The sequence below is a fragment of the Protopterus annectens genome, chromosome 1.part1 (genome assembly GCF_019279795.1).
Source record: "Protopterus annectens isolate FY-2018-M chromosome 1.part1, PAN1.0, whole genome shotgun sequence".
Taxonomy (NCBI): Eukaryota; Metazoa; Chordata; order Ceratodontiformes; family Protopteridae; genus Protopterus; species Protopterus annectens.
The window spans coordinates 563,495,688-563,521,375 of record NC_056726.1 but is presented as its reverse complement, the minus strand read 5'-3'; the positions used below and the strand labels follow the sequence as shown (position 1 = coordinate 563,521,375).

At 39.7% G+C, this 25,688-nt stretch overlaps 1 protein-coding gene across 2 annotated transcripts in view; it reads right to left on the bottom strand.

The window, feature by feature from the left end:
- The window catches only part of LOC122806395 (receptor-type tyrosine-protein phosphatase U-like), a 1,549,454-nt gene that overhangs the window by 731,773 nt on the left and 791,993 nt on the right, over nucleotides 1-25,688 (bottom strand). For both annotated transcript variants that reach the window (XM_044076762.1, XM_044076771.1), the window contains 2 exons: nucleotides 12,627-12,729; nucleotides 616-889 (listed from right to left, as the gene is read on the bottom strand). In XM_044076762.1, the coding sequence (XP_043932697.1) occupies nucleotides 616-889; nucleotides 12,627-12,729 (377 nt within the window). The remainder of the gene's footprint in view (nucleotides 1-615; nucleotides 890-12,626; nucleotides 12,730-25,688) is intronic.

Sequence of the window (25,688 nt, the reverse complement as noted above, 5' to 3'; positions counted from 1 at the left end):
AAAATAGGTCTGGAGAGAGACAATGTATGTTAGAACATGGAACTTAAAAACACATGTTTGACTATGTCACTGAGGTCTGCAAAGTGAAACAACACATCTCTTGGAAAAAAAAGCAAACAGGAAGCATATTTTGATGATGGGGAAGGTGTAGTGCTCAGAGCAATGCAATAAAGTTTTTGCTTTCCACAGAATGCGTAGTCATCATGAAGTACACATCCTGAAGTTAGTTCCAAGTTGACAAAATTTTAAAGAAGGTAGTTCTTGAATGGAGAAGGGTTAAGGTAAAGATGTGAAGTGCCAGACATGGACAAAGGCAGAGTGGCAGGCCAAGTTTTCAATAAGCACTCACATATTTCTGCTTTTCAAAAATGAGCAGTACACCTATAAATTACTGATACATAAAATACTATAAAGTTATAATAATGCATGTTTAGTTACAGATGTCAGCCTTCCATCTCCTACATGCAGGAATATGATTAATTTGATAAACTAATATTACAGTACTTTTCACTTGATGAAAGCCCATAACTGTGTATACTTCATCTCCACACCATATACTTTTCCTTGCCTGTTTGATTATCACTGTAGAAGGAAAAGCACCATATATTGATGTACCTCTTTCCATCTGCTGACAATACGCACAATAACACTGTAACTGTTTCCACGCTGAAGAGGTGCGTTCCAGTATCCACTGTAGTTTCTCTCATCTCCAATGATGAACTCAACAGGAGCAGTGAGATTATTTCCAGGAATTTCAGCTGTAATATATGGAGCATTACTAGACTGTAATCGGTTATATGCATATAGTTCATCATTGCAGATCATATCTGAAGCTCGTTTTCTCCTTTGTGAGGAGACGGAATCCTTCTTGATAATTATCTGATAGGCACTGTAGGGAAAGAAACGAGAAGACTATTTCACATTTTTTTTTTTTTTGCCAAAATACTAAAATGTGTACAAACATAAAAGTGAAGCTCATCATTTTTAAAGTGTATTTGTCAAGCTCTAAGTCAAGCGTAAACAATAAACCTTTGGAGTTGGGTATTACCTCCTTACTACATTCAATACCATATCATACAATATATGGTGGATTTTATTTTGGTGGCAAGGATAGCCCCCTGAATATTTTTCTCATAGCTGAAAATCCCTACTATGACATCATAAAAGACTGAATCCATAATGCTTCACTACCTGTATTAATGTATAGGTAACTGTATTTCCATGTTAGATACATTGGAAGTAGTTTTTTACTTCCTTGAAATACAAGTTGCTAACTAGTTCTTGCAGATGGAACACCTCGCAGTGAACATTAATACATGATGCTGTAATAGTGAAACCACAATGTAAGTAAGAACCTGCTCCTCTATAGAGGTAAATTATTTAATTACTCATTCTGTTTTGCAGTTGTATGTAAATCTTAGCTCAATACATACTATTTCATAATTTTGTGGGAGTGTTTATAGAGAAAAACTTAATGAACTGTGAAATAAAAAAATCAAAACACATACTATAATCTTCATTTTTGCAAACTCACTTGCAACTCTATTAAGAGGAGTAAAGCAGAAAATGAAATCAATTGTAAAGTAAGCATGTCTCCAAACACAGCCAATATACTTTGATGAACAAAGAATAAACTAAACAAGTGTCTTCATTAGATTTCATTAAATCCAGCCCTTTGAATCCTGGTCTGAGGTGTTCTTGTATGAAGAACCAATACTCCAAAGCAATGCATCTCTTTCTTAAGATGCAGTAATCTCATACATGATTATATCTAATGGGACTGAGGATTTTCGTTTTTGTATATGTGCATGTGCAGGATTTATTTTCCATGTGAAAAATATAGCTAGAGTTTTATAAAGTGTAAACCTGACTTAAAGCCCTTTGAACAATGTGCCTTACACTGTTCATATTTGAAGATATGGTCTTTGCTAAACTGAGTTATATCCTTATTCTGGAGGCAAAGTGTTTATTTTGTGGCTCACGGTATTGTGCAAGTCAGTGAATATAGGTTCATAGGTTCATAGGTTCATAGGTTCATAGGTTCATACTAGGCTATCTGCCCGAGGGCATTTACAAGCCTAGCCCATAGTTTTGTGGCTTACGCCACCCCTTTAGTATGGGGAACTATACCCATTATTTTGCTGTGCCTCTGTTGAGCAGTGACACTGAGGTAATCCCTGGGGTATATCTGCGATCTCCCATCCATTGGTCAAGATTTCTCTTGAACAAGGCCAGCGAGGTGCTCTGCCTCACATATACCGGGATTTTATTCCACAGCATAGGGAGTCTTTGGGTGATGAATCTATCCCTCCAGCACGTCCTATTAATAGCCGTGTCGAGGTTTAAGTCTCCCGCCCTTGTGGCTCTGACGGATCTAGATTTTTGAGGTGAAGCATATTCATCAAATCTGGGTTTGACATGGCCTTGTATGTTAGGCAAAGGTCACCTCTGAGCAAGCGGTGGCGACTGAATAGAGCTGGAGTTCTTTCAGTCGGGCAGCATAGGACAGATGTTTGAGACCCTTTATCCTTTTGGTGAGGAACTTTTGTGGCCTCTCCAGCTGCTGCAAGTGTCGGGTCAGATACATTCCGAATGGGGCATTGTACTCAATCATTGGTCTGATGAGTGATGAGTATAGGAGACTATGACCTCCTTGATCTAGATGAGAATCCCTTCATGATAAGGTGGGCAATGTAGAAGGTCTTCCTAACTACTTTAGCTACATGGGTGTCGAATGACAGACTACTATCAACCTGGGTCCCCAGGTCCCTGATAACTTCTTCTGTACTCAGTGGATTGCCACCTATTTGGTAGCTAGGGGTAACCTTGTTTTTCCCGAAGGGTATGACTATGCATTTTTTGGCATTTAACTTTAGGCCATGGCTCTGGCACCAGTTATCCGTTTCTGTGAGACCCTTCTGAAGGATATCTGTGTCAGATGTGTTTTACTATGGCCCAGTTTGCAGTCATCTGCAAACTTTGTCAGCCATAACCCTCCTGTGTTTGCTTGTACTTCGGAAAAGTAGATGCCAAACAAGAGTGGGCCCAGGACTGAGCCCTGTGGTACACCACTTGTGACAGGCTTTGAGTCTGACATGGTGCCAGCAACTCTGACCCTGTGGGTTCTGTCACTCAGCCAGTTTGCAACCCATCTTATGATGTATGGGTTAACATTTAAGCTGATGAGTTTTTCAATGATACCCGAGTGGGGTATTGTATCAAAGGCCTTCGCCAGATCGAGGTAGGCTGTATGGACTGCCTTTCCCTCATCAATGGCTTTGGTGACTGTTTCGAAAAAGTCAACCAAGTTTAGAAGGCATGATCTGCCTTTGACAAAGCCAAACTGCGATATAGGTCTTAGGTCATAGGTCATAGGTGTCTAATAGGTTAATGACCTCAAGGGCCTTTTTAAGCCTAGCCATAGATCCGAAATCTCGGACAAGTTCTGATACCCTTGATAAGTGTAAGCATGGGCCTGGGAGATGAACCATTTACAGGTTACCTGTTTGCATTAGAGACACAGGTGCCAAACCAGAGATGAATTTCCGGTTTCCCATCCAATTGTCCAAGTTGCACTTGAATTAATAGCCATTGAGCTCTGAAGCTATATATAGTAGACAGATTCTGCAAAGCATGTGATAATATTAGATTGATAATTGTTGAAACACTATTCAGTAATTTCTGAACTGGTAATGACAATGTAGTGTTTATATTCCATCTAAGAAAATGGTTATGTCGTACAATATAATATATAATTGTTCACTTTTTTGACTTTTAGAGTAGTGCTGAATATACAATCTAATGATTGTCATTAAACTAATGCTTCTAAGCTTTAATTTTAAAGATCAGTTTTATAAATCAATCTTTGCTTAAAGATTATGCTAAGATTTATAAAAATCCGTAAAGGGTAATTTGCATATATCCCATATTGCCTCTGATACAAGAGGTTTAAGGTATCACATAGTGGAAAGTCCAGCTTTGCTAGATTTTTCTTTTTGCATTTTTTTAACCAATTGGTTTTCCTGTGTGAACTTTTTACTCATTGTTTTAGTATATAATGCTTCTTCAAGATGGCTGGAGCCTGTTGCTAGTTTTGTTTGATACATTTTCTGCTGGGCTTATGTTTACCTGTTTGACCTTTCCTTTGGATTTTCCTCTTTAAACGCATGTAAATAATCTAGAACCACTGGCTTCCAGTCTTTAAATGGGCCCTGGTTCTTAACATGGTCATCACCATCATCATCTTTTGGCTGTTCCCATTAGGGGTCACCACAGCAGATCACCTGTTTCTATTTCTTCCTGTCCTCTGCATCTTGCTCTGTCACACCAACCACCTGCATGTCCTCTCTCACCACATCCATAAACCTTATCTTAGGCCTTCCTCTTTTCCTGTTACCTGGTAGCTTCATCCTTAGAATCTTTTTCCCAATATACTCAGCATCCCTCCTCAGCACATGTCCAAACCAATGTAATCGTGCCTCTCTGGCTTTGTCTCCAAACCTTCCAACCTGGGCTGACCCTCTAATATACTTATTCCTAATCCTGTCCACCCTCGTCACACCCAGTGCAAATCTTAATATCTTTAATTCTGCCACATCCAGCTCAAACTCCTGCCTTTTTGTCAATGCCACTGTCTCCAACCCATATAACATAGCCGGTCTCACTACCCTCTTGTAGACCTTCCCTTTGACTCTTACAGGTACTCGTCTGTCACAAATCACTCCTGACACTCTTCTCCACCCACTCCATCCTGCCTGTACTCTCTTCTTCACCTCTCTTCCACACTCACCGTTACTCTGAACTACTGACCCCAAGTATTTAAACTCATCCACCTTTGCCACCTCTACTCCTTGCATCCTCACTATTCCTCTATCCTCCCTCTCATTCACACACATATATTCTGTCTTAGTCCTGCTGACCTTCATTCTTCTTCTCTCTAGAGCATATCTCCATCTCTCCAGGGTCTCCTCCACCTGTTCCCTACTCTCACTACAGATCACAATGTCATCTGCAAACATCATAGTCCACGGGGACTCCTGTCTGATCTTTGTGTGTCAACCTGTCCATCACCATTGCAAATAAGAAAGGGCTCAGAGCTGATCCTTGATGTAACCCCACCTCCACCTTAAACGCATCTGTCACTCTCGCCACAGACCTCACCGCTGTCACACTACCCTCGTACATATCCTGTACCACTCTTACATACTTTTCTGACACTCCTAACTTCCTCATACAATACCACAACTCCTCTCTAGAAAATCTCCTCCACTTGCACATATATGATTTTCTAGTAACATACTTTTTAGTCTACTTTATTACCTGCTGCACAACCTCCAAAAAAGTTGCTTAAAGGTTCTCAAAGCTCTATCATCCAGGCAGTGAGCTGAAGTATTTTCACACAGGGATGTATCAAACAACCCTTGTCTAATGTAAGTCTGTGGGGGCATCCATGGTAAATGCCCTTGGCTAATTTCAAAAGAAGGGAAAAATCACTGCTACCTGGGCCAAAAGGGAGTCACTGCTACTACTATGACTAGGGAGTCGTCCTTGATCTTTAGAAGAACCCTGGCTATTAGTGAAAGTGTGAAAAAGAACAGAGGAACATTCTTGTCCATGTGCGTGACAAAGAATCTGTCTTCCAGGTCTACATACAAGGATTCCTGGAGAAAAATGTCCTTGTCTTTTCGAAAGGAGGCAAACAAATCTAATTGTGGTGTTCACCACAGGTTCTTCAATTCTTAGAAGACCTCTGGGTGCAGTTTACATTCATGACTGACTGTCCTGGTCCTGCTCAGCTTGCCTGCTACAATGGTTTGATCAGACATTAAGAAAGAAACCTGAAGAGCCACATTGAGCTGTGCCACCACCCCTCAGGCTTTCATGGCAAGGCTACAAAGGGGAAAGATCTGGTACCTCATGTTTGTTAATATGCTACATCACTGTGGTATCACCTCTTTTGTCTGAACTGCTTTTCCACAGGACTTGTACTTTCATCTCTTTGGATATAACCCCCAACTTCCAAAACAAAGTCTGAGGCATCTGTTGTTATAATCTGCAGATGGGCTACAAAAGAGAATGGGAGACCTGGGGTGAGAGCAAATTGGTCTATCCACCACACTACCTCCTTTCTCACAACTCCTAGCACTGGAATCTGAAATAATACAGGGTGATGATGTTGAGACCAGACTAACCTGAAGACCCACTGTATTTTTCTCATGTGAAGTTTGGTCAAGAGAAAAGTGATAATCAAAGAGGATGCAAAACCCAGAATCATGAGAACTTCCCTAGCAGATATCTGAGATAGGTTAGTAGATTTCTTTACACAGTTCTACTTTTCCAGAGACAGAAAAAACACTTTCCTAGGGATGTATCCAGTAGATGTTCAAGAAAAATTCTTCTGTGGGAAGGAATGAGAGATGATTTCTGCAGGTTCCCTTGAAACCCCAGACTGAGCAAGAGATTCTTGACATGTGAGGGAATACAGACAAGTGGAAAATTGTCTTCAAATATAAGACAATTGTCCAAATATTGAAATATGTGAATATCTTTACGTTGGAGGTAAGCCAATACAGAAGCTAGATATTTTGTAAATAACATTAGTCCAGTAGATAAACCAAAGGATGAGACAGAGAACTGATAATATAAGCCAGATTAAAAAAACTTAAAAAACTTATGAATTTTTGCAAATAGCAATATAATGATAAGTACCTTTTGAACCTGATGTTACCAACAAACTGAGGAAGGGAATGAATGAACAAGGTTAGGTGGAATTACATTTTGAACTTTGGGACACTGACAAAAAGATTGAGAAAGGAGAGGTCTAGGACTGGTCTCCAACTTCCCTCTTTCTTTGACATTAAAAAATCCTTGAATAAAAACCTTTGTTTATCTGATCTGGGACCACATGTTCTATGACTTCCCCCAAACAATTTGTGCTTCAATACTGGAAGAAACAGGGAGGTTTAGTTTATAGGATGAGGAGGAGGAATCCCCTGGAATACAGGAAGGGATTCCCATTACCATTGACATCTGTAAACCTGCTGGATGATTCTCACAACCAATTTGCCTGAAATAACAAGATGTCCCCGGGGAAGATGAAGGCCTGGACTAAGGGATAGATTTACAGGATTGCCAGAGGTTGGGGAGGGGAAAATGCGGAAAAGGCAAGTAGTCATTCTGAGTTTTTTTATTATTCTTGATTCTGGGAGTTTCCTCCTTTTATAACTGAGCCTCCATTTCATTGTGTTTTCAAATTATGTTTTCTTGAACTTTGTTTACATTGTTTCTTAAAAAGGGGTCCTAAACTAGAAGGAAAAGTTTTTACTGAACTTGTTGAAAAGTCTGGGGGATCCTCTCCCCCGAATAAGTCTCCATGTTTCATCAAATCTTTTGAGGACCTCAGCCACCAAAAGACAGAACAAAACATCTTTGTTCATGGAAGAATGTAAAATTTCTGCCTTAAATGACTTAAGATTCTTGGGTAACTTTTGAGAAATAACCAATGAAATCTGATGATAAATGACCCACTGACAGCAGCTCTGGATGCAGCATCAACAGAATCATAAAAACACTTGAAGGAGTGTTTGGTTACTTAAGAAGCAGGCGCAATCAAATAATTCATAGAAGTTTTAACCTCCAAACAAAGAAGGTTAACTTTCTCTTGTTCTCAAATGATGCTAGTAAGAAATTTAACATATTAGCCTGGCAATTCAGAATTCTAAAAGTTAAAGTGGCAGAATAGCAAATTTTCTTACAAAATGTATCAAAAGTCTTGACATTTTTGATACAGGAGATGTTTATCAGGCACAATATGTTTAGCCACAAATAGCTTAGATTTGGAAATACCTGCTGGATTTAATCTAGAATTAGACAATAGATATTATCTGCCTGGGGTACTTTGTACAACTACCACACTTTCTGTGAGTAGGGGGTTGACTGTCAGGCAAACTGCAATCCATTATGAAAACAATATCTAAAGCTGATAGAACAGGAAGGAGAGCTAGGCTGAGGAAAATCCAATTGCAACAAATCACAACATGTTTACTAGGAAATAAGGATTCCATTCTATTTCCAGTGAAATAAATCTTTCATTTTAGATGCTGTTTCAGAGAAAGAAAGCTCCTCTCAAATCTGAAGAAACATTTTCCTCAAAATCAAAATCTTCATCTAGTAATAGGGTTTCATTCTGTCCCCACCCAAATACATCTTTCATTTTGGCTGTAGTTTCAGAAAAAGATAACTCTTCTTGAGGGAAATTAGAAGAAACACTTTCTTCATAGTCAGAATCATCAGCTTCAAGAGAATTCACTGAAGAAAAGTATTCCCCATCCAGTCCCTGCTCTTCTGACTGGGAATCAATGTTAAAAACTGAGGTAACTCTTTCTTTTTCTGCTAGATGACAGTGGCGAATTGTGATTTAAAACATTAAAGAAAGAAAGTAATCCCTTGGCAAATCGCAACAAGTCTTCACTGCTTATAGTTAAGGTAATGGGAAAAGAAAGATTTTTGACTTTATGCTTTGTTTACTTCAGAGAGTCCCTATAAAAGGACCAATTCAAGTCAAGCACAGTAGCCTAGGAATCAGGGACCCTAGCACAGTACTATGGTAAACCATCACCTGCTCCATCCCATAAGACTGACAAGAGTGGTTCTCCCTTACCCACTGAGGGAAACATTACAGCCGCAGAAGATTTATCTACCTCACATCCCTTAGTGGTTTCTCCAGGAGCTACACCAGATGGACTGAGAGCTAATGATAAGCAGTCCAAGGAAGCAAGTTTAGCTACAGTTGAGTTACCCATCAGCAGCTGAGGCAGCGAGGGAGCCTGCATAAAACCCAAAGATTCCCAGCAAATCTTCTTCTTCCTGGAGATGACACTAGGAACAATTGAGGAAACCAATGCTTGCTCCATGGCTAAGCTGAAAAAGAGAACTTGAAAGCAGGCAGTGGAGCTTGATAGGATTGGTAAATTCCTAATGGAGTAAAATAAGTTTTCTGTGGGAAAATGTTTGTGACAATCCCCAAAAGCACAAATCCTGCCTCACTCATTAACATTCTTCATAAAGATATAGAAAAAATTCAGAATTCTTTTTAGAGGCAACTCACACAAGTACTAATTTAAAATACCCTTGACAGTAATAAAAGTCCACAAAATCCATTTCCTAGCATAAATAATAAATAAGAATACATACTGTAAAAAAAAAAAATCAGTTTTTCCAAAGAAAAATAGTAATGGATGGTTTTCCCCAAAATTGGAATTATTTGCCCAGCCTTAACAGATTACTAACCAGTTGTCAATTCCCACAAATCCTGCAGAGGGAGCGCACTTTTGTGGCAAGAATTCTCTAAAACTTTTGGTGCCCTAACTGCTGCATTTATGTGCCTCTGTACATACTACTTAGCAGTTAGGGTGTGTTGAAAGTGTCCTGAAGCTTAAAAAGCTGTCCTGTGATCGGGTCTATATTACAACAGTGAAGAGGCATTTAATTGAATACCTCTTCACCGGCACATATATAGCAAACACACTAAAGCACGAACGCTCAGAACAGCAATTTCTTTCCCTGGGAAAGAAATCGCTTAGCCTTCCCCACGTGTTTGCCCCTTTCCCCACTGTAGTGCAATCTTGGATTTGGTATATTTAGTTAGGGGGTGTGAGGGGCACAGCCCCCCACATTGGGGGGTGTAATGTTTGAAAGTGTGTGTGTTTGTGTGTTAGTACTACCCATTTCTTTCCCAGGGAAAGAAATCGGTGTTCTGAGCGTTCGTGCTTTAGTGTGTTCGCTCTATATGTGTCGGTGAAGAGGCATTCAATTAAACACCTCTGCTGTTGTAATATAGACCCCCTGTGATTATATCCTAGGCAAGCTACAACCCATAGAGCTTGGGCAACTGCAGCAATGATTTAATGTTAAACAGCTTAGTAATTTCTTCAGTATATATATAGATGCTCTGACAAGACTGTAGAAGAATAGTCAATATGTGACTTTTCTTGCTGTAAATGTACCCGATACATCATAGAAACTACTACAGTCATGTTGCTCAGTTTACAGAGCTGATATTATATAATACTTCAGTCTTTACAGTGATTGTTTCTTGTGTACTTTATTTTTAGAACACTCTCTTGAAAGATGAAAGGATTTCACAACTGCACAGTTCAAAGGGAAGTGAACAGTCCAAAGTGAGGGAGAATGGAAAAAAGATGAAATCGGTTTACCTTTGTTTATTGCTTCTCTGGATAGCAGCTGACCATTATGATCCTCTGATCCTTTCATGTTTTTATGTGAGAGGGGTATTGAAAAACAAGTCTCCTGAATTTGCATCTCTGTAATTCTTACAAAATGCTTATGCCAGCCTTACAAAGAAATTTTCCTTTAGCGATAAGCCACAAAATGGGCTACAGAATATCTAGAACTGCTAGGTGTGTGTGTGTGTTTGGGCAGTTGTCCCTAGGCCCCAGATATAGAAGAATACCTCTAATGAGCATTCATTGGAATCTCCACACAAAAATCTCAAACTTGGCCTTGACATGAACAAATGGAATACCAGTAAAGGTGCCACACCCCTTTAGGAACTTTGAGTGTTGTCCATTTGCTACAAGCCTATTAAATTTACAGGCACTGCATTGTACTGGATATGATTGCTAGGTAATATACAGACTATTCAAGGTATGTAATTCTATTACTACTCACTAAGATGTAATAATTAAGCAATAACCCACGCCTGGGTGTGGGTAATGCTGGATTTACCCACGGTTGGTGTGGTTTGGTCATGAGGGAGAAGCCCGAGTGGCCAAACAAAGACAACCATGGGTAAATCCAGCATTACCCACACCCAGAAGTGGGTTATTGCTATTATACAATGACATTATTTAAGAAAAAAAATACTTACTTTTCTTAAATAATGGCATTGTATAATGCCTCCTTGCTGCCCTTCCACAGCTGTCTGGTATTCTGTGGCAGTTCTGATGTATGCAGTACATCAGAGCTGTGGGTGGAAGCAACGGAGAAGACAAGATCTCCGTTGCTTTTTAGAAAGTGTCTCGCTATGTTAAAGGAGTTTAACATAGCGAGACAGCTTTAAAAAAAGCAACGGAGAATCTCTGTTGCTTTTTCTAAAGCTGTCTTGCTATGTTAAACCCATTTAACATAGCGAGACAGCTTTAAAAAAAGCAACGGAGAATCTCTGTTGCTTTTTGTAAAGCTATCTCGCTATGTTAAACCCATTTAACATAACGAGAAGGTTTAAAAAAGCAACAGAGAAAGGAAGATCTCTGTTACTTTTTTTAAAGCAGTCCCGCTATGTTAAACTCCTTTAACATAGCGAGACAGTGTGTAAAAAGCAACGGAGATCGTGCTTTCTCCGTTGCTGTAAAAAAAGACTTATACTAATGGAAAAAGTCTGGGCGACCTGACCTTTTTCCATTAGTATAAGTCTGATTTACAACGTGCATGCTTACCAATCAGCGTGCACATTTTGGAATATTAATGGGGGGGTCATTGTATAATGTTGTATAAATAATGTATGATGAAATTCAATATATGCTTACATCATGTATATGTTACATTTCATTACAGAATAGGCAGCCTGTACATCATCACTCCAACTGGAGAATGAAAATTCTCTAGGAGGATATTAATGGGAAGGTAATACCAAGTGAAAAATACGTCCAGTGCTTAATGGCAGCATATAAAGCTGCCTTGAAATTCAGGCAGAAAAAAAAGCAAATAGACACCATAGTTTATGCTCACTAAGCAGGACTTTACTGTCTATCAAGCATAAAATAAAATGCAAACAAAGAAACATGTATTTATGTGTTTGTCTGTTTGTCTGTTTGTGTACTGTGTGTGTGTGTGTGTGTGTGTGTGTGTGTGTGTGTGTGTGTGTGTGTGTGTGTGTGTGTGTGTGTGTGTGTGTGTGTAGAGAAAGCAAGAGAGAGTAAGAGAGAAAGAGAGAAAGCATATAGTAATGTCTTCCAATTAAAACAGGTAGCCTGTCAGCATGCATTCCCTTAACAATAAGAAGTATGAAACTGCATTTAATGCCCAGCGATTTACCAGCAAATCAATCATTGTCAAACAGAAAGAGCAGCACCAAGGGGCAAATTCAGGGTAAATAAAGAGGCATGGGGAAGACAGTTGAAATGCCTTGCATTCTTTGATTTTTTTTTCATTCATTTGATCACAATGAGATATTTGAGGTGTATTCATTCAACAAATTGGCATGCGTGTGTGTGTGTGTGTGTGTGTGTGTGTGTGTGTGTGTGTGTGTGTGTGTGTGTGTGTGTGTGTGTGTAGAAATTAAATGCTTGCATAACTTATGTATTGGATGCAAAATACTTCCTCCTACATGAGTTACATATGCTAAAGCAGTAACTTTGAAACATTAGATGGAAGAAATATTTTACATCAAAAATATAAAAATAGGTTTAGTAATAAAAAACAAATGCAAAACAATTTAACAAATACCCCATTACCTAAGTGCAGTAATGCCCACTAGAGTATATAACATTGAGGAATGACATTATTGCTTGGTTATAGCCACTGCTTTGTTTGTAGAATACACATAGTCCATTGTTTTTGACAGTTTGATCTGATAAGTAGAAATAATGTTGTGAAAAATGAATTACCTAATTGGCCCATTGGCATCAGGAACAGGATAAAAGGACAAGGCTGCAGTTCGATCTGAGATATTATAAACTTCCATGCTGCTGGCATCAGGAGGAGGTGGGGCTATGTAAAATATAAACAAAATAAAACCCCATATAAATGAAATAATACACATACCATGGAATGCTGTTAACATTCATTTATTCATTAATTAATTCATTCATTCATTCATTCTTTCTTTCTTTCATTTATAATCTTTATCGTTTTTACAGCAGGAAGCAATTTATATATTTGTTCACTTTGGAAAATGTCTAGTTTATCAGAACCACCTGCTCTACCTAAATTTCTCCTATCATGCATAACCATTTGCTTTCTCTGAATTCATCCTTTCATTTTACTTTTGATATCTAAAGAAAATAAGAAAACTGAAGGCCTATTAAACTAAAGTCCATATAACACCCCTTCCAGAAATGGCCAAGTACAACTTTTCTTACTCTCGGTTTATAAAGATTGCCTTGTATACCCTTTCACATGGACCTCCAAAACATCAGAAAAAAAGTGACATTATAAACACTATTTCCATGGATCTAAACCTCCTATGCAATATCAAACAAACTCTTTGGAGAGAAATGATCTTGTAGCAGATACCAGTACTCCATAACAGACTCCCCATTCATGTTGAACAAAGCTCTTCACTGTCCTTATTAAACAGGAATGTGGATCTATGGATGGGAAATTGAAAATATTCCCCAAGGCTGCCCCTGGATTACTAAAGGACAGGAGCAGCTACTAAATGATACACACCAGCTAAATATTAGTCATATCAACCAAGATGTTATCACTAAGGGAACATACATCTAGCCCATGAAGTGTAAGGTGAATGTAAATGCCAACTGGTTGGGAAATGTGGCTAGGTATACAGTGGTCCACAAGGGCAGTTGGCCAAGTACTAACCTATGAACCTATTATGAGAAATAGTTGAAGACAAGGAAATGGTAATGCCTGTGGAAAACTGGGTAGCTAGAGCAGTGCAATAAGCTTAACCATCTGCTTCTTTGGATCTCTTAACCAATAGGGTGCAGACAGTGGGGAAAGTGCTGGCTGATTATAGTAGAACTAGGCATCTGATAATAAACTGCCATAATTTCTGGATGAAAATGTTGCTAAACTGGTAGTGTGCTCACATTGTGGAAAATACTGGCTGATTATAGTAGGCCTATGCATCTGATAATTAAATGCCATGGTTTCCAGATGAAAATGTTGCTAAACTGGTAGGCATATCTCTCAACTGTACAGATTTTTGCAGAATGTCCAGATTTTTGCCTCATGTTTTTGGTCCATTTTTCATAAAATTGTGGTTTGCTGGCAAATTATTGGCAAACCATTAAAGACTGAAGTTAGGAAATAATGCAGACATTTTAGTTATAGACTTCATACCCTTTAAAAAATTAATTGTAATGCAAAACCTGTTATTCTATCAACTTTCTAAGTTTGTAAGCACAATATTTAAAAATTGTCCATATTTTTGGGCCTTCATCCCACTTTTATTTATGGCTTTGTCCAAATTTCTTGCTCTGTGAGGTTGAGAGGTATGCTGGCATGGTGCTCACATTGTGGGAAATACTGGCTGATTATAGTAGCCCTAGTCATCTGATAATTAAATGTCATGGTTTCCAGATAAAAATATTGTTAAACTGATAGGGTGCACACAGTGGGGAAAATGCTGGCTGATTATAGTAGGTCTAAGCATCTGATAATAAACTGCCATTATTTCTGGATAAAAATGTTGCTAATAAAGCAAGCAGTGACTCAGTAAAGTCTAATTATGGTGGGGCAAAATGTAAGAGAGATAGAGGTTTCCCAGAAGCTATCTGCAAACAGAAAGAATATTTGCTTTTGGTCCTGATCAGTTTTAGTGGGACAGCAGCAAGACTGGTATAAACACTGCATAGAAGAGTGTTTTAGAGGAGATCGACGTATTTGTTAAACTTGCTTGAGTAAGCTATGCAATTTATAGGAAAGTAGTTAAGGACATTTAGAGTTCCGGAGGAGATGTGTGTGATCATGGAGACCGTGGATGTCTAACGATAACAGAAACTGGTTTGTGGTACAACCACTAGGATTGTCCTTTACACAAAATAAATGGATGATTTCTTTTCCACAAACGTGATCTTTATTACATCCATTCTGAAAACACTTCATAACAAATGGATTGAAAATTTTAGGCAGAGGACTGAGATTCCTAGAAAGAAGTTAGGAGGTCATATAAAACAACTAAAACTGGATGTGTATTAGGAGATATCATGGTGAAAATAAGAATTACCATGACAGAATATGAACTGTAAAAATGGTCACCCAATAAAGTTTGTCAAAACATATGCAGACTTATTGCATTCTTTGCACAATAGTATATAAAATTCCAAAAATCACTTGTGTAAGTGAAAGACTAGCAAGGCAGCTCCTACTGTCAGATGTGTTTACTCTTATAATCACACTATTGAGACCAAAATAAAAATGTAAGCACTGCAAGAAAGCTTACAGACCAGTGGTGGTAGAACAATGCTGATTCAAATTCAGCACATTAAGAAAAAACAAAGCTAATACAACATGATGCTCTACTGTGACAACTAAATTTAACAACCCATGAAAAAGAAGGACAGAGTCAAAGTTTAAATGTTCTGTTTCAAGTGTTCTAATATTTTATTACTGCAGGAAATCCCTGTCACCAACAACTATGTAGGCATTTCTAAAGTTTAAACCACTTCCAGTTCCATGTTATACATACTCAGAAAACAACATCAGCAGTCAAAGGGAAGAAAATTACTTAGCGATAATTCAAAAGAAGGAAATTGTTGATGGTTAACAGTGTGAAGCTTCTAGCAGCATTTTCACACTCCACCACTTGGTCAGGTGTCATTATATAAACAACATAAATTACCATTGATAACATTTGGATAATGTACCATAATTATATATTTAAGGTTGCCAGAATGAAAACTAATAAAACATTTAGAAGCAACATTTTTGCAACATATTAAGAGTCTCCCAAGTTTGTGATGCTTTAATAAACTGCATTTTTGAAAGATACTTTCTGTAAATGTATATCTTCAATGATAGATCACTAAGCAAATAAAAGTATATAGCAGGGTGAACGCCCTATCCAAACAGCAGCAACAAATAAATAGCAGAAAATAACAAAGGTTAGGGCGAAGCACAGCTCAAAGATAATATGTCCAATGAATCCAACATTTATGAAAACTGGAGCAAGCAAAGCGTGGTTCAGTAACACGAAGCAATAGGCAAAACCAAGGAGAGTAAAAACACAGTTTAATCCCAGTAGTAAAACACAGAGTTAGCGCTTTCAGTTTAAACCATTTCCAGTTCCATGTTTTTGTGTGTGAGGGGAACAATGACCTCTTTTTTTTCTGGATGAGAAACCTTTTGTGATGAGGTGTTTGTCATGTAGAAGGATTTCCTGACCACTGTGGTGATGTGATTATCAAAGGAGAGACTACTGTCCACCTGTTTCCCAAGGTCTGTTATCACGCTTTCAGTGTTAAGTAGACTATCACCTATGTTGTAGTTCATGGGTACGGAGTTTTTGCCAAAGGGGATGACAGTGCACTTTTTGGCATTGAGCTTGAGGCCATGGCTTTGACACCAGGCATCTGTCTCAGTGAGGCCCTTTTGTAGGAAGGCCACATCGTTAGGAGTTTCGATTATGGCTCCTAGTTTGCAGTCATCTGCAAACTTAGTTAGCCAAAGACCTTCTGTGTTAGCCTATACTCCAAGAAATAGATACCAAACAGGGGAGGACCCAGGACTACCAAACAGGAGAGGACCCAGGACTGAACCCTGTGGTACTCCACTTGTTACTGGTCTGAAGTTGGATTTACAGTCTGCTACTTTCACAGTGTGGGTTCTGTCAGTAAGCCAGTCGGCAACCCATCTTGTGATATAGGGATTTATACCTAGTTTAGTGAGTTTATCTATAATTCCAGAGTGAGGGATGGTGTCAAAAGCCTTGGCGAGATCTAGATAGGCTGTGTGAAGCACCTTACCCTCATCTATGGCTTTGGTGACTGCTTCAAAGAAGTCTATCAGGTTTAGAAGACATGATCTGCCTTTTACAAATCCAAACTGTGTGGGGTCCAGAGTTTGGAGATTACCAATGTCTTTGTTTATGTGTTCCATGATGATACGTTCCATGGTCTTACAGACCAGGCTCATCAGGCTAATGGGGCAGTAGTTCCTGGGGTCTGTCATGGCTTCCCCTTTGTGGAGTGGGATAACCGCCTCTGTGCGCCATTCAATGGCCACAAAGCCTGAGGTGAGGCTATGATTGAATATGATACTTAGGTGAGGTGCCAGTTCATTCTGTAGTTTGTGTAGAATGCAGCCTGGGATGTTGTCATGTCCCATGGATGCTGTGTTCTTGGCTTTGGAGAGTGAGGTTTTTACCTGTGCAGCTGTGATTACAGGAAATTTGCATTCTTATATGCGTGTGTGTCTGTGCGCACAAGTGTGTGTGTGTGTGTGTGTGTGTGTGTGCGTGCGCGCGTATGTTTGCTGTTTTGCATGTGTGTGCATTCTATGATTGGTTAGCACTGCGTTCTGGATAAGCTCCTATGCTTTGTGCTCCCTGTATGTTGGGATGCACTCTGGCTCCCCTGCACCCCTTCAAAGAGTTAAGCAGGTAATGAGAAAGTGAATGAATATTTAAGGAATAAACTAACTACAACAACTGATTAAAATACATTTGAAAGAAAATAAATATGACTAAAGGACACCAAAACAACTTTTGGCAATGTCCAAAATGATAGGCAGAAGCATCAACTTTATTTCTAAAATGAGCATTCCTTACATTTATTTTGATATGGTGAATGCCACATGCAACATTACTGTCTTACTTCTTGAAAGATCATTGTAGCAGTAAATCATAACATCTGAGTAAAATCCCATGGTATGCTACCGCTGAAAGGAGGATGATTAGTTTCTCCCCTATAGCACAGCCATGCCAAAACCTATCCCAACAGCACACATATAGGTGGTAATGCAGTAGAGAATGCTGATGCCTCTCATATGGCCAGATTGGAAGAACTCATAAAGTTAGCTCACAACTGTTCCTAAATACAACCGAGGGCAAGGTAAAAGAACAAAATACATTATAAAAATGAATTGTCCAGGATAATGACTTAGCACTGCTTCCACTCCCACTCGCAATGGCTACTACCAGCAGCAACATGGAATCAAACAGGACAATGAGGGAGTTGGATGGGTTAGATGACTGAGATGGAAAGAGATGGAAAGATGCAAAAATTTTAAAAAGTCACAGAATGCTGAAATAATTTTTTTGGGGGGGGGGGATAAAACCCATTTAAGGAACAACTTAAAGATTTGCTATTACAAGAGATAAGGCAAAAATGCATGTTTATGTTATAGAAACATACGCTTTAACTAATATCTGGCTAGATTAACTTTACAGCAGAGACTAAAATAATCAAAGAAGCTTCCCTAGTTCTTCACTGAGGTGTATTCATGGAGATGGTATATATAATTTAGGGTGTGTGGAGCACAGACCCCCCACCCCCACAATGGGAGGTGTAAAGACTTTTGGTGTGTTTAGGGGTTTCAACTCACACCTTTTCAATATTTATCCTTCATAAGCTGGCAAGTTGAAAGATAATTATTTGAATGTCCATAGGTAATCCTTAGAATCAGTGTCTTATTCTTCAAGATGAAAGTCTGAGCTATAAGAGACTTTGTGGTGGGCAGAACTTTATTACATTACTGGGTTCCCAAAATCTTATTGAAAGGTAGATGAAGAGGTGGCCATGAGGTCAGGCTCATGAGTACCAGTAACCAAAGATATCAATGCCAAGTGTGGTCTTCAACAATTATTCTTATATTGTGCTGTATGGCTTTGAGGAGTAGTTTCTGACATAAAGTTACAGGATTAAAGGTTTAATTAGACCTTGAGTCCAAGGAAATAAGAAAGTGTCTCCAAATTGATCAAGTAGCAACATGTGGGAAGATGAGCATTCAGATGAATAAAAAATAATTTGAACTTTCATGCATATCCAAACATTTAACACTGTTAACCAGTTGCTGATCCAGAAATCTTCAAAAGGGCTGCCACAGTCTGGTTAACTGACTACCGGGGTGGGAGTGAGAAAGTGGGACACTGGGTCTGGTGGTCATGGAAATATCACCTTAAGAAGATGTAACATCACGTGTGAAAAAACAGCAATATACATTCAGTTGCACATGATTTTGCTGTGGATGTTGTAGCAGAAACAGATATTTACTATTACAGGTATTTATAGGATTACTGTCTATGTGTTTCCCAAAGTCCCTGACTACTGAGTCACCTCTTAGGGGTGTGTTGTCAGTATGATAGTTACCAGGGGTGCATGACTTCCCAAAAATACTATTATGCATTTGCTGCCATTTAGTTTTAGCCCATGGCTCTGACACTAGTTATTTGTCTGTGTCAGCCCTTCCTGGAGAACATTTGTATTGGTGGGGGATTCTCTGACTGCTCCTAATTTTAAAACATCTGCAATGTTAATCAGCCAGAGGCACTTGACATTGGCCTTAACTTAACTGATGCAAATTCCAAAAAAGGAGCAGTCCCAGGAATGATATCTGAGGGACTCCATTTGTGACTGGCCTCTTTGCAGAAGTGGACTCCCCAATTCTAACTTCCTGGTCCTGTCTGGGAGCGAGATGGTTATCCACCAGATGACATATGGGTTTGTACCTAACCTCTTGAGTTTGCCAACAATGCTGAAGTGAGGTATTGTATCAAATGTCTTGGCCAGGTCAAGGTAGGCAGTGTGAACCATCTTGCCCTCATTCCTTGCTTTGGTGACCTTCTCAAAGAAGTCCACCAGGTTGAGTAGCATGACCTGCCATTGATTAAACCAAACTGGGCCAGGTCCAGGTTCTGAAGGTTTTCTATGCCATTATCAATCATTTTCAAGATAATTCTTTCCATGGCTTTGCATATGAGACTAGTGAGACTTATGGGTCTATAGATGACCCACCTTTGTGTAGAGGGATGACCATTGCTGTTCTCCATTCATGAGGCACAAAGCCTGTTTGGAGGTTATAGTTAAATAGCAATTACAGATGGACATTTAGAAAGCATCCTGGGATTTTGTCTGGGTCCACTGATGCAGTGTTCTTGACCTTAGAAAGAGCATTAAGGACCTGTTCCCTACTGATATTAGGGGGAGTTTTAATTGTTTGTTAGTTAACTTGCTTGCTTATTCTGTTGTAACCAAAACTGACCAGTAAAAAAGAAGTTCATCACCGCAGTATGTAAAACAGAAAAATGACACAAACTTCCTCAGCACTTTCAGTCATCCAGAACAGCAACAGCACTGGACCAGTTACATAATCACAAGTTTTAATACAAAAGTTCTGATGAAGTCCAAGTTGTATTAGGATGAAAGCACTTAACTATTACATATTAAAAGATTTTTTAAATAGAACTCCTGTCTCCACAACTGGTCTGGTGCTCTTCTGGATGACTGGAAGTGCTGACGAACTTTGTGTGCTTTTTGTAACTGAAACTGACAATATTCAGATAATCCCAGACACATAATACATGTACATCTGTAGAATATGAACAATCACATAATGTCAGCACAATAGAGAAAAACTGTAATAAATGTAGTATTGCACAGTTATAAAGTAGTGTCATTTTACTTTCATCCCAATCTTAATACCAGGAAGGTAAACAGACGAGGGCTATCTTCTTGGGGGATAGGGAGATATGCACTGTTCCAATATATGATTTGTGTCATCAGCATTTTTCTAAGTTTATTTAGAACTATCAAGTTTTCTTCAGCTTTGAGTATTAAGCCTTATATACAACTTATTTCTTCTTTGAAAGAAAACAATAAGACTACATTTCTTTCAAAACAAAAACAGAAAGACTAAATTTCTTTCCTTACTCATGATTTTTCTTCAGTCCATCAGTGGATTAAAAGGATGGAAAAGCACTCTAAACTTCACTGCAGAACATTTAGAACCTGGCCTCTGATGTAATTTAATTGTTTCTCCCTCAGTTATTAAGGCACAGTCTTACTCAGGCAGGATGTTTTGAAAGCGGGAAGGATTAAACTGAAGAGAAAGAAGTGTAAAAATAAATAAATACATAAATAAAAGGAAATTACTCTGTCCCCATAGGATGTGTTTGCTGGGGGGAGGGGGGCTCCAGGATGTGGTGATCAGGGGAATTCTGGCATTGATGTGGGAGGATGTAGGTTACAGAGGGTAACATGGAGTCATTTCCCAAGGGTTCTTTTTCGCAGTGCATCAATTAAATAAGGGTATGAAGACTAAGCTCTGAGGAAGAGGAGGCATAATCCAGAGTCATCCATGTAGGTGCATAGATAACTAGAAAGCTAGATTCCACCAGGATAAAACGAAGCACGCATATTGTCTATCACTTCCAGTACTATTGCCCCTGCTGCTTATTCTTATGTGCTTCATCAGTTTCTAACCTCTGCATCCTTACAGAAATACAACTATTCAAATCACTTTCTTTAAGAATTTAATGAATACATTTGGTTCTGTGCTTATTGACAATGTATCTATTCCTTTCAGCATTAACAATTATCGGGTTAACTTCTTCTGCATCTGGGACCAGGATGGGGATGCACTTATAAACCAGGAATGTGAAAGGCAACATCAGCCTGGCCATGGGGGAAGGAAAAGCGAATTCAGCATGGAAAGGCAACCAGGATGTCACACACAGCCAGCAGAAGAGAGTGCTACAAGTTTAATTGCCAACAGTGGCCAAAAAGAAGGTACAGTTTTGTAAAATCATACCATAATGGTAGATGTCCTTGCCTTCACTGCTGCAGTATTCAAAACATATGGGTTCCCCTGTCACAGAAGCCTGATGTCCAGTCAGTCTACTAAAGACCACTGTTATTTCCAAGGTATGCTGAACATCACAAACACTGCCTGTGTAACATAGGGCATAAAGGTGACGTTCAGGTCTACCAAAAAAAGAAATGATTGCTCCAGGAGGAACACCAGTCCAAGGAACCCAAGAGGTAATGTGTACATCCCAGAAGGTAAAGAACTAGGGGGGTGGAGGGAGGGAGTGAATACTGAAGCAATGAAGGCAAGGACATCGGAGAGTGCCAAAGCTCAAGAGGAAACATGGGAGGAGGAAGGGGCAGAAGTGTTCCCTAAAAAGCTATAAAGAACTGAACTAGCAAAACCAGTCCTAGCTCTACAGATACCATCCAACTTGTAGTTGTTGATAAAAGTATGCACAAAAGTCCAGGTAGCTGCTTCAAGAACAGAATTAGTAATCTAAAACTTTGAAAAAAAGAACCAGAAGAAGCCACAGCTCTAATAGAATGAGCCTTAATTGAAAAAGGAAGGCTCTTGCCATGAAATGTGTAACAGAAGGAAATAACCTTAAAAATCCAAGAAGAAATAGTTTGTTTGGATACAGCAAGTCCGAAACAAATAACTGATCAGCTTTTCTAACAGCTCTAGACATATCGAGGGGAAAAAAGTAGGCAGATTAATAGACTGGTTAAGTGAAAGCTCATTAACCACCTTAGACATAAAAGAAGAGCTGGTGCACAAGGATACTCTGTCCTCATGAAAAATCAAAATAGGAGGAGAAGCCATAAGGCCTGTAACTCAGACACCCATCTGGCAGAAGTAAGAGCTAGCAAAAGGTTAGTCTTCCAGGAACGGTGTTGCAAGGAAGCTGAAGCAGCACGCTCAAAAGGAGCCGGAGTCAACTTCTCCAAAAAAATTAAGATCCCAGAGAGGAGGAACAGGCTTCCTGGGAGGTCTAATATTAAGGACACCTTTAAGAAACTGTTTCACCTCAAATCTAGCAGCTAATGGAGGAGAAAAAGGCAGACAAGAAGAGATAGCTGATAGGTAGGTCTTAATAGGAGAATGGGCCAAACCAGCATTGAGCAACTCACACAAATAAGACAGAACCAAAGGAGCATCCACAGTAAATGGGTCTAGGTTATGAGAGAGACACCAAAAGGAAAACCTCTTCCATTTGGATAAGTAGGATTTCCTAGTTGTAGGTCTTCTGGCCTCCTGCAGGACTTGCAGCACGTCCTCTGAAAAAAGGTGTTTATGAGGAATCAAATTCCTATCACAGTGTCAGTTGAAGCGTGGACAGGTGTAGATGGATAAAAGATCCCTCGTCTTGTGTGAGAAGATCCGCCCTGTGAGGTAACTTGTGATGTTTGCCCCTGTCTTGGTGTATAAGAAGAGGGAACTAGCATTGCTGCAGCCAAAAGGGAGTCACCAACAAGATTTTGGGAGCATTCTGTTGAATACTGTACAGGACCTTCAGAATGAGAGGAAGGGAGGGAATGCATAAAGAAACATCCCCCTTCCAAGAAAATGAGAGGACCTGGGACTCTGGCAAAAAACAGAGAACGTTGTCTGTTCAGAGGGGAGGCAAACAAATCCACTTGAGGAGTACTCCACTGGTACAGAAACACATCCCTGTGAAGCATCCATTCATAGGACTGATTTAAGGACCTGCTCAGAGTGCCTGCCACAGTGTTCTGACTAGAAGGGATATAAACTGCCTGAAGAGTCAGTTGGCACTTGACAGCAAGATTCCATACCAAAAGTGCCAAACAGCAAAGAAGATAAGATCTCATTCATCCCTGCTTGTTGATATACCACATCACTGTAGTATTGTATATGAAAACCTTGAGAGGCTCAGAAGAAAGTAGAGACTGAAAGAGAGTCAGCACAAGAGCTCACATCTCTTTGACATTGATGTGCTCCTTCTTCTGATGAGGCAACCACATCCCCTGTAACTTTAGGAACCCAAAAGTCACCCCCCATCCTATGTCCGAAGCATCTGTGAACAATTCCTGAGAGGAAAGAGGGGGTGAAAAGGGATCCCTGGATTTAGATACAACTGCTGAATCATCCACTGAAATCCTGTTTGATACAATGACATGGAAGAAGAGGTACTACAAATTCTGGAGGATGAGTATGTTGAAGCCACACTGACTTCAGAAACCACTGCAACTTTTTCATATAAAGTTTGGCCAGAGGGAGCAATGGAATAGGAGATGCCATGAAACCCAAAACTCTCAGAAGCTCCGTGGTGGTATTGGAAGCCAGAGAAAGAAGTTTAAAAGAAAGAAATGAGAGTTAAGGCCTTTGGAGGGGGCAGGGATGCAAGCATTGGCACTGTCTGAATCCTGCAACCCAAAAAAAACATGACCCTGAGAAGGAGTCAGAGAAGACTTTTTGAAATTTATAGTGAACCCGGGGTCTGAAGAAGGGAGCTGGCAAAATGAAGATTTTGCAAAAGGGTCTCTGGAGAGGATGCCTGAATCAACAGGTTGCCCAAATAAGAAAAAATGTGGATCCCTTGAAGTCTGCAAAAAGCAATCACAGGAGCAAGACATTTGGTGAAGACCCTTGGGGCAGTAGAAAGGCCAAAGGGCAAAGCAGAGAACTGAAAATGCCAGGAAGCAACAGAAAAATGTAAAAACTTCCTAAAAAGTGGGTGGATCAGAATATGAAGATAAGCATCCTTGACACCCTCAGATACCAGACAGGCCTGAGGCAGCAAGAGAGGAAACAGAATCTGAAGGGACAACATCTGAAAGGAAGGTACCTTTAGAAAAGTGTTTAGATGAGAGAGGTCTAGAATAGGTCTCCAAGTTCCCTTTTGTCTAGGCACTCAAAACAGTCTGGAGTAGAACCCTTTCCCCCTTTGGGATACAGGCACCTCTCAAATAGTACCCTGAGACAAGAGATCTTGAGGAACCTCTAGTAAAAGGGGAAGTTGTTCCAGAGGAGGTTGAGGAATGCCCATAAAAGGACAGGATTTCCACACTATGAATTACCCTTGACGAATGATCGACAGTACCCAAGAATCCTGAGTGATCTGAAGCCAAATTGGAAGAGAAAGAGAAAGGAAAACAGTAAGAGGAATGTGACTGAAAAGAGACAGATAATCACACAGCAACTGGTTTGTCCAGAAAGGAAGGCTTCAGAGTCCCTGAAAATTGAGTAGCCTTAGCAGGAGGATCCTGTTTGCCACTCTTCTTACCTTTAGTAGAAGAACGAGATTTCCTATGAACAAAGGAAGGCTTAGCAGGGTAGTTTCTCTGAAATTAAGGCACAGGAGAAACAAACACATGTTTATGTTCCTGCTAGGTCTTCCCCTTATCCTGAAGGGACTGAAACAAACCAGCAGCCAGTTCCCCAAACAAAAGTTTAGAATCCAGAGGAGCACCCATCAACTTAGCTTTAATATCATCAGGCAGAGATTGAACCCTAAGCCAAGATTTCTTCCTCATAACTGAACCAAAATCAGCAGCTCTAGAAGAGGCATCCTCTCCATCATAACTACATTTAATAAAATGATGAATGACTTGAAAAGAAGTCCCTAACAAAGAAAGAACAGACATTTTACCCTCAGAGGCTGGAAAATCAATAATAAATTGACAGGCCTGAGAAAGAAGAGCTAACACATACCTAGACATATGTGTCTGATAATTAATAGCCCTAAAAGCTAGAGTAGCAGAAGTGTAAATCTTTTTACCTAGCCTGTCCATAGTTCTGCTGTCCTTGTCAGAATGCAATAACTTGGGCGAAGGAAGTAATTGAGATGGCTTATCAGAGCCTACAGGCAGTACCAAGGGGTCAGCAGCAGGACATTTATATAAAAGACAACAATACTCAGGAACCCTATAAAACCTGTCAGGCTTCTTGGGAGCAGAGGGGGAAGAGAATCAGGTGCACGAGAGGCATTGGAGAAAGCATCCAGTAAAGCTGCCAAAACAGGAGGAATAGCCGCAAGTTTAAGAAAGCAACTCTTAGTACCTCTCAGGGACGGCCTGTGCTATTGGACTGCTGGACTGCAGCCCCCTCAGCTGTAAAATAAAGAAAAATAAATAAAGAAAAAGAAAAGATAAAAAAAAATTAAAAATCGCGGACTTTCGCGCATGTGCACTAGTCCGGACTGCTGCTAAGACAGTCTGGAGAATGTGCAGACTGTCTCAGCCACGGTCCGGACTGGGAAACATGAAGAACAGAGC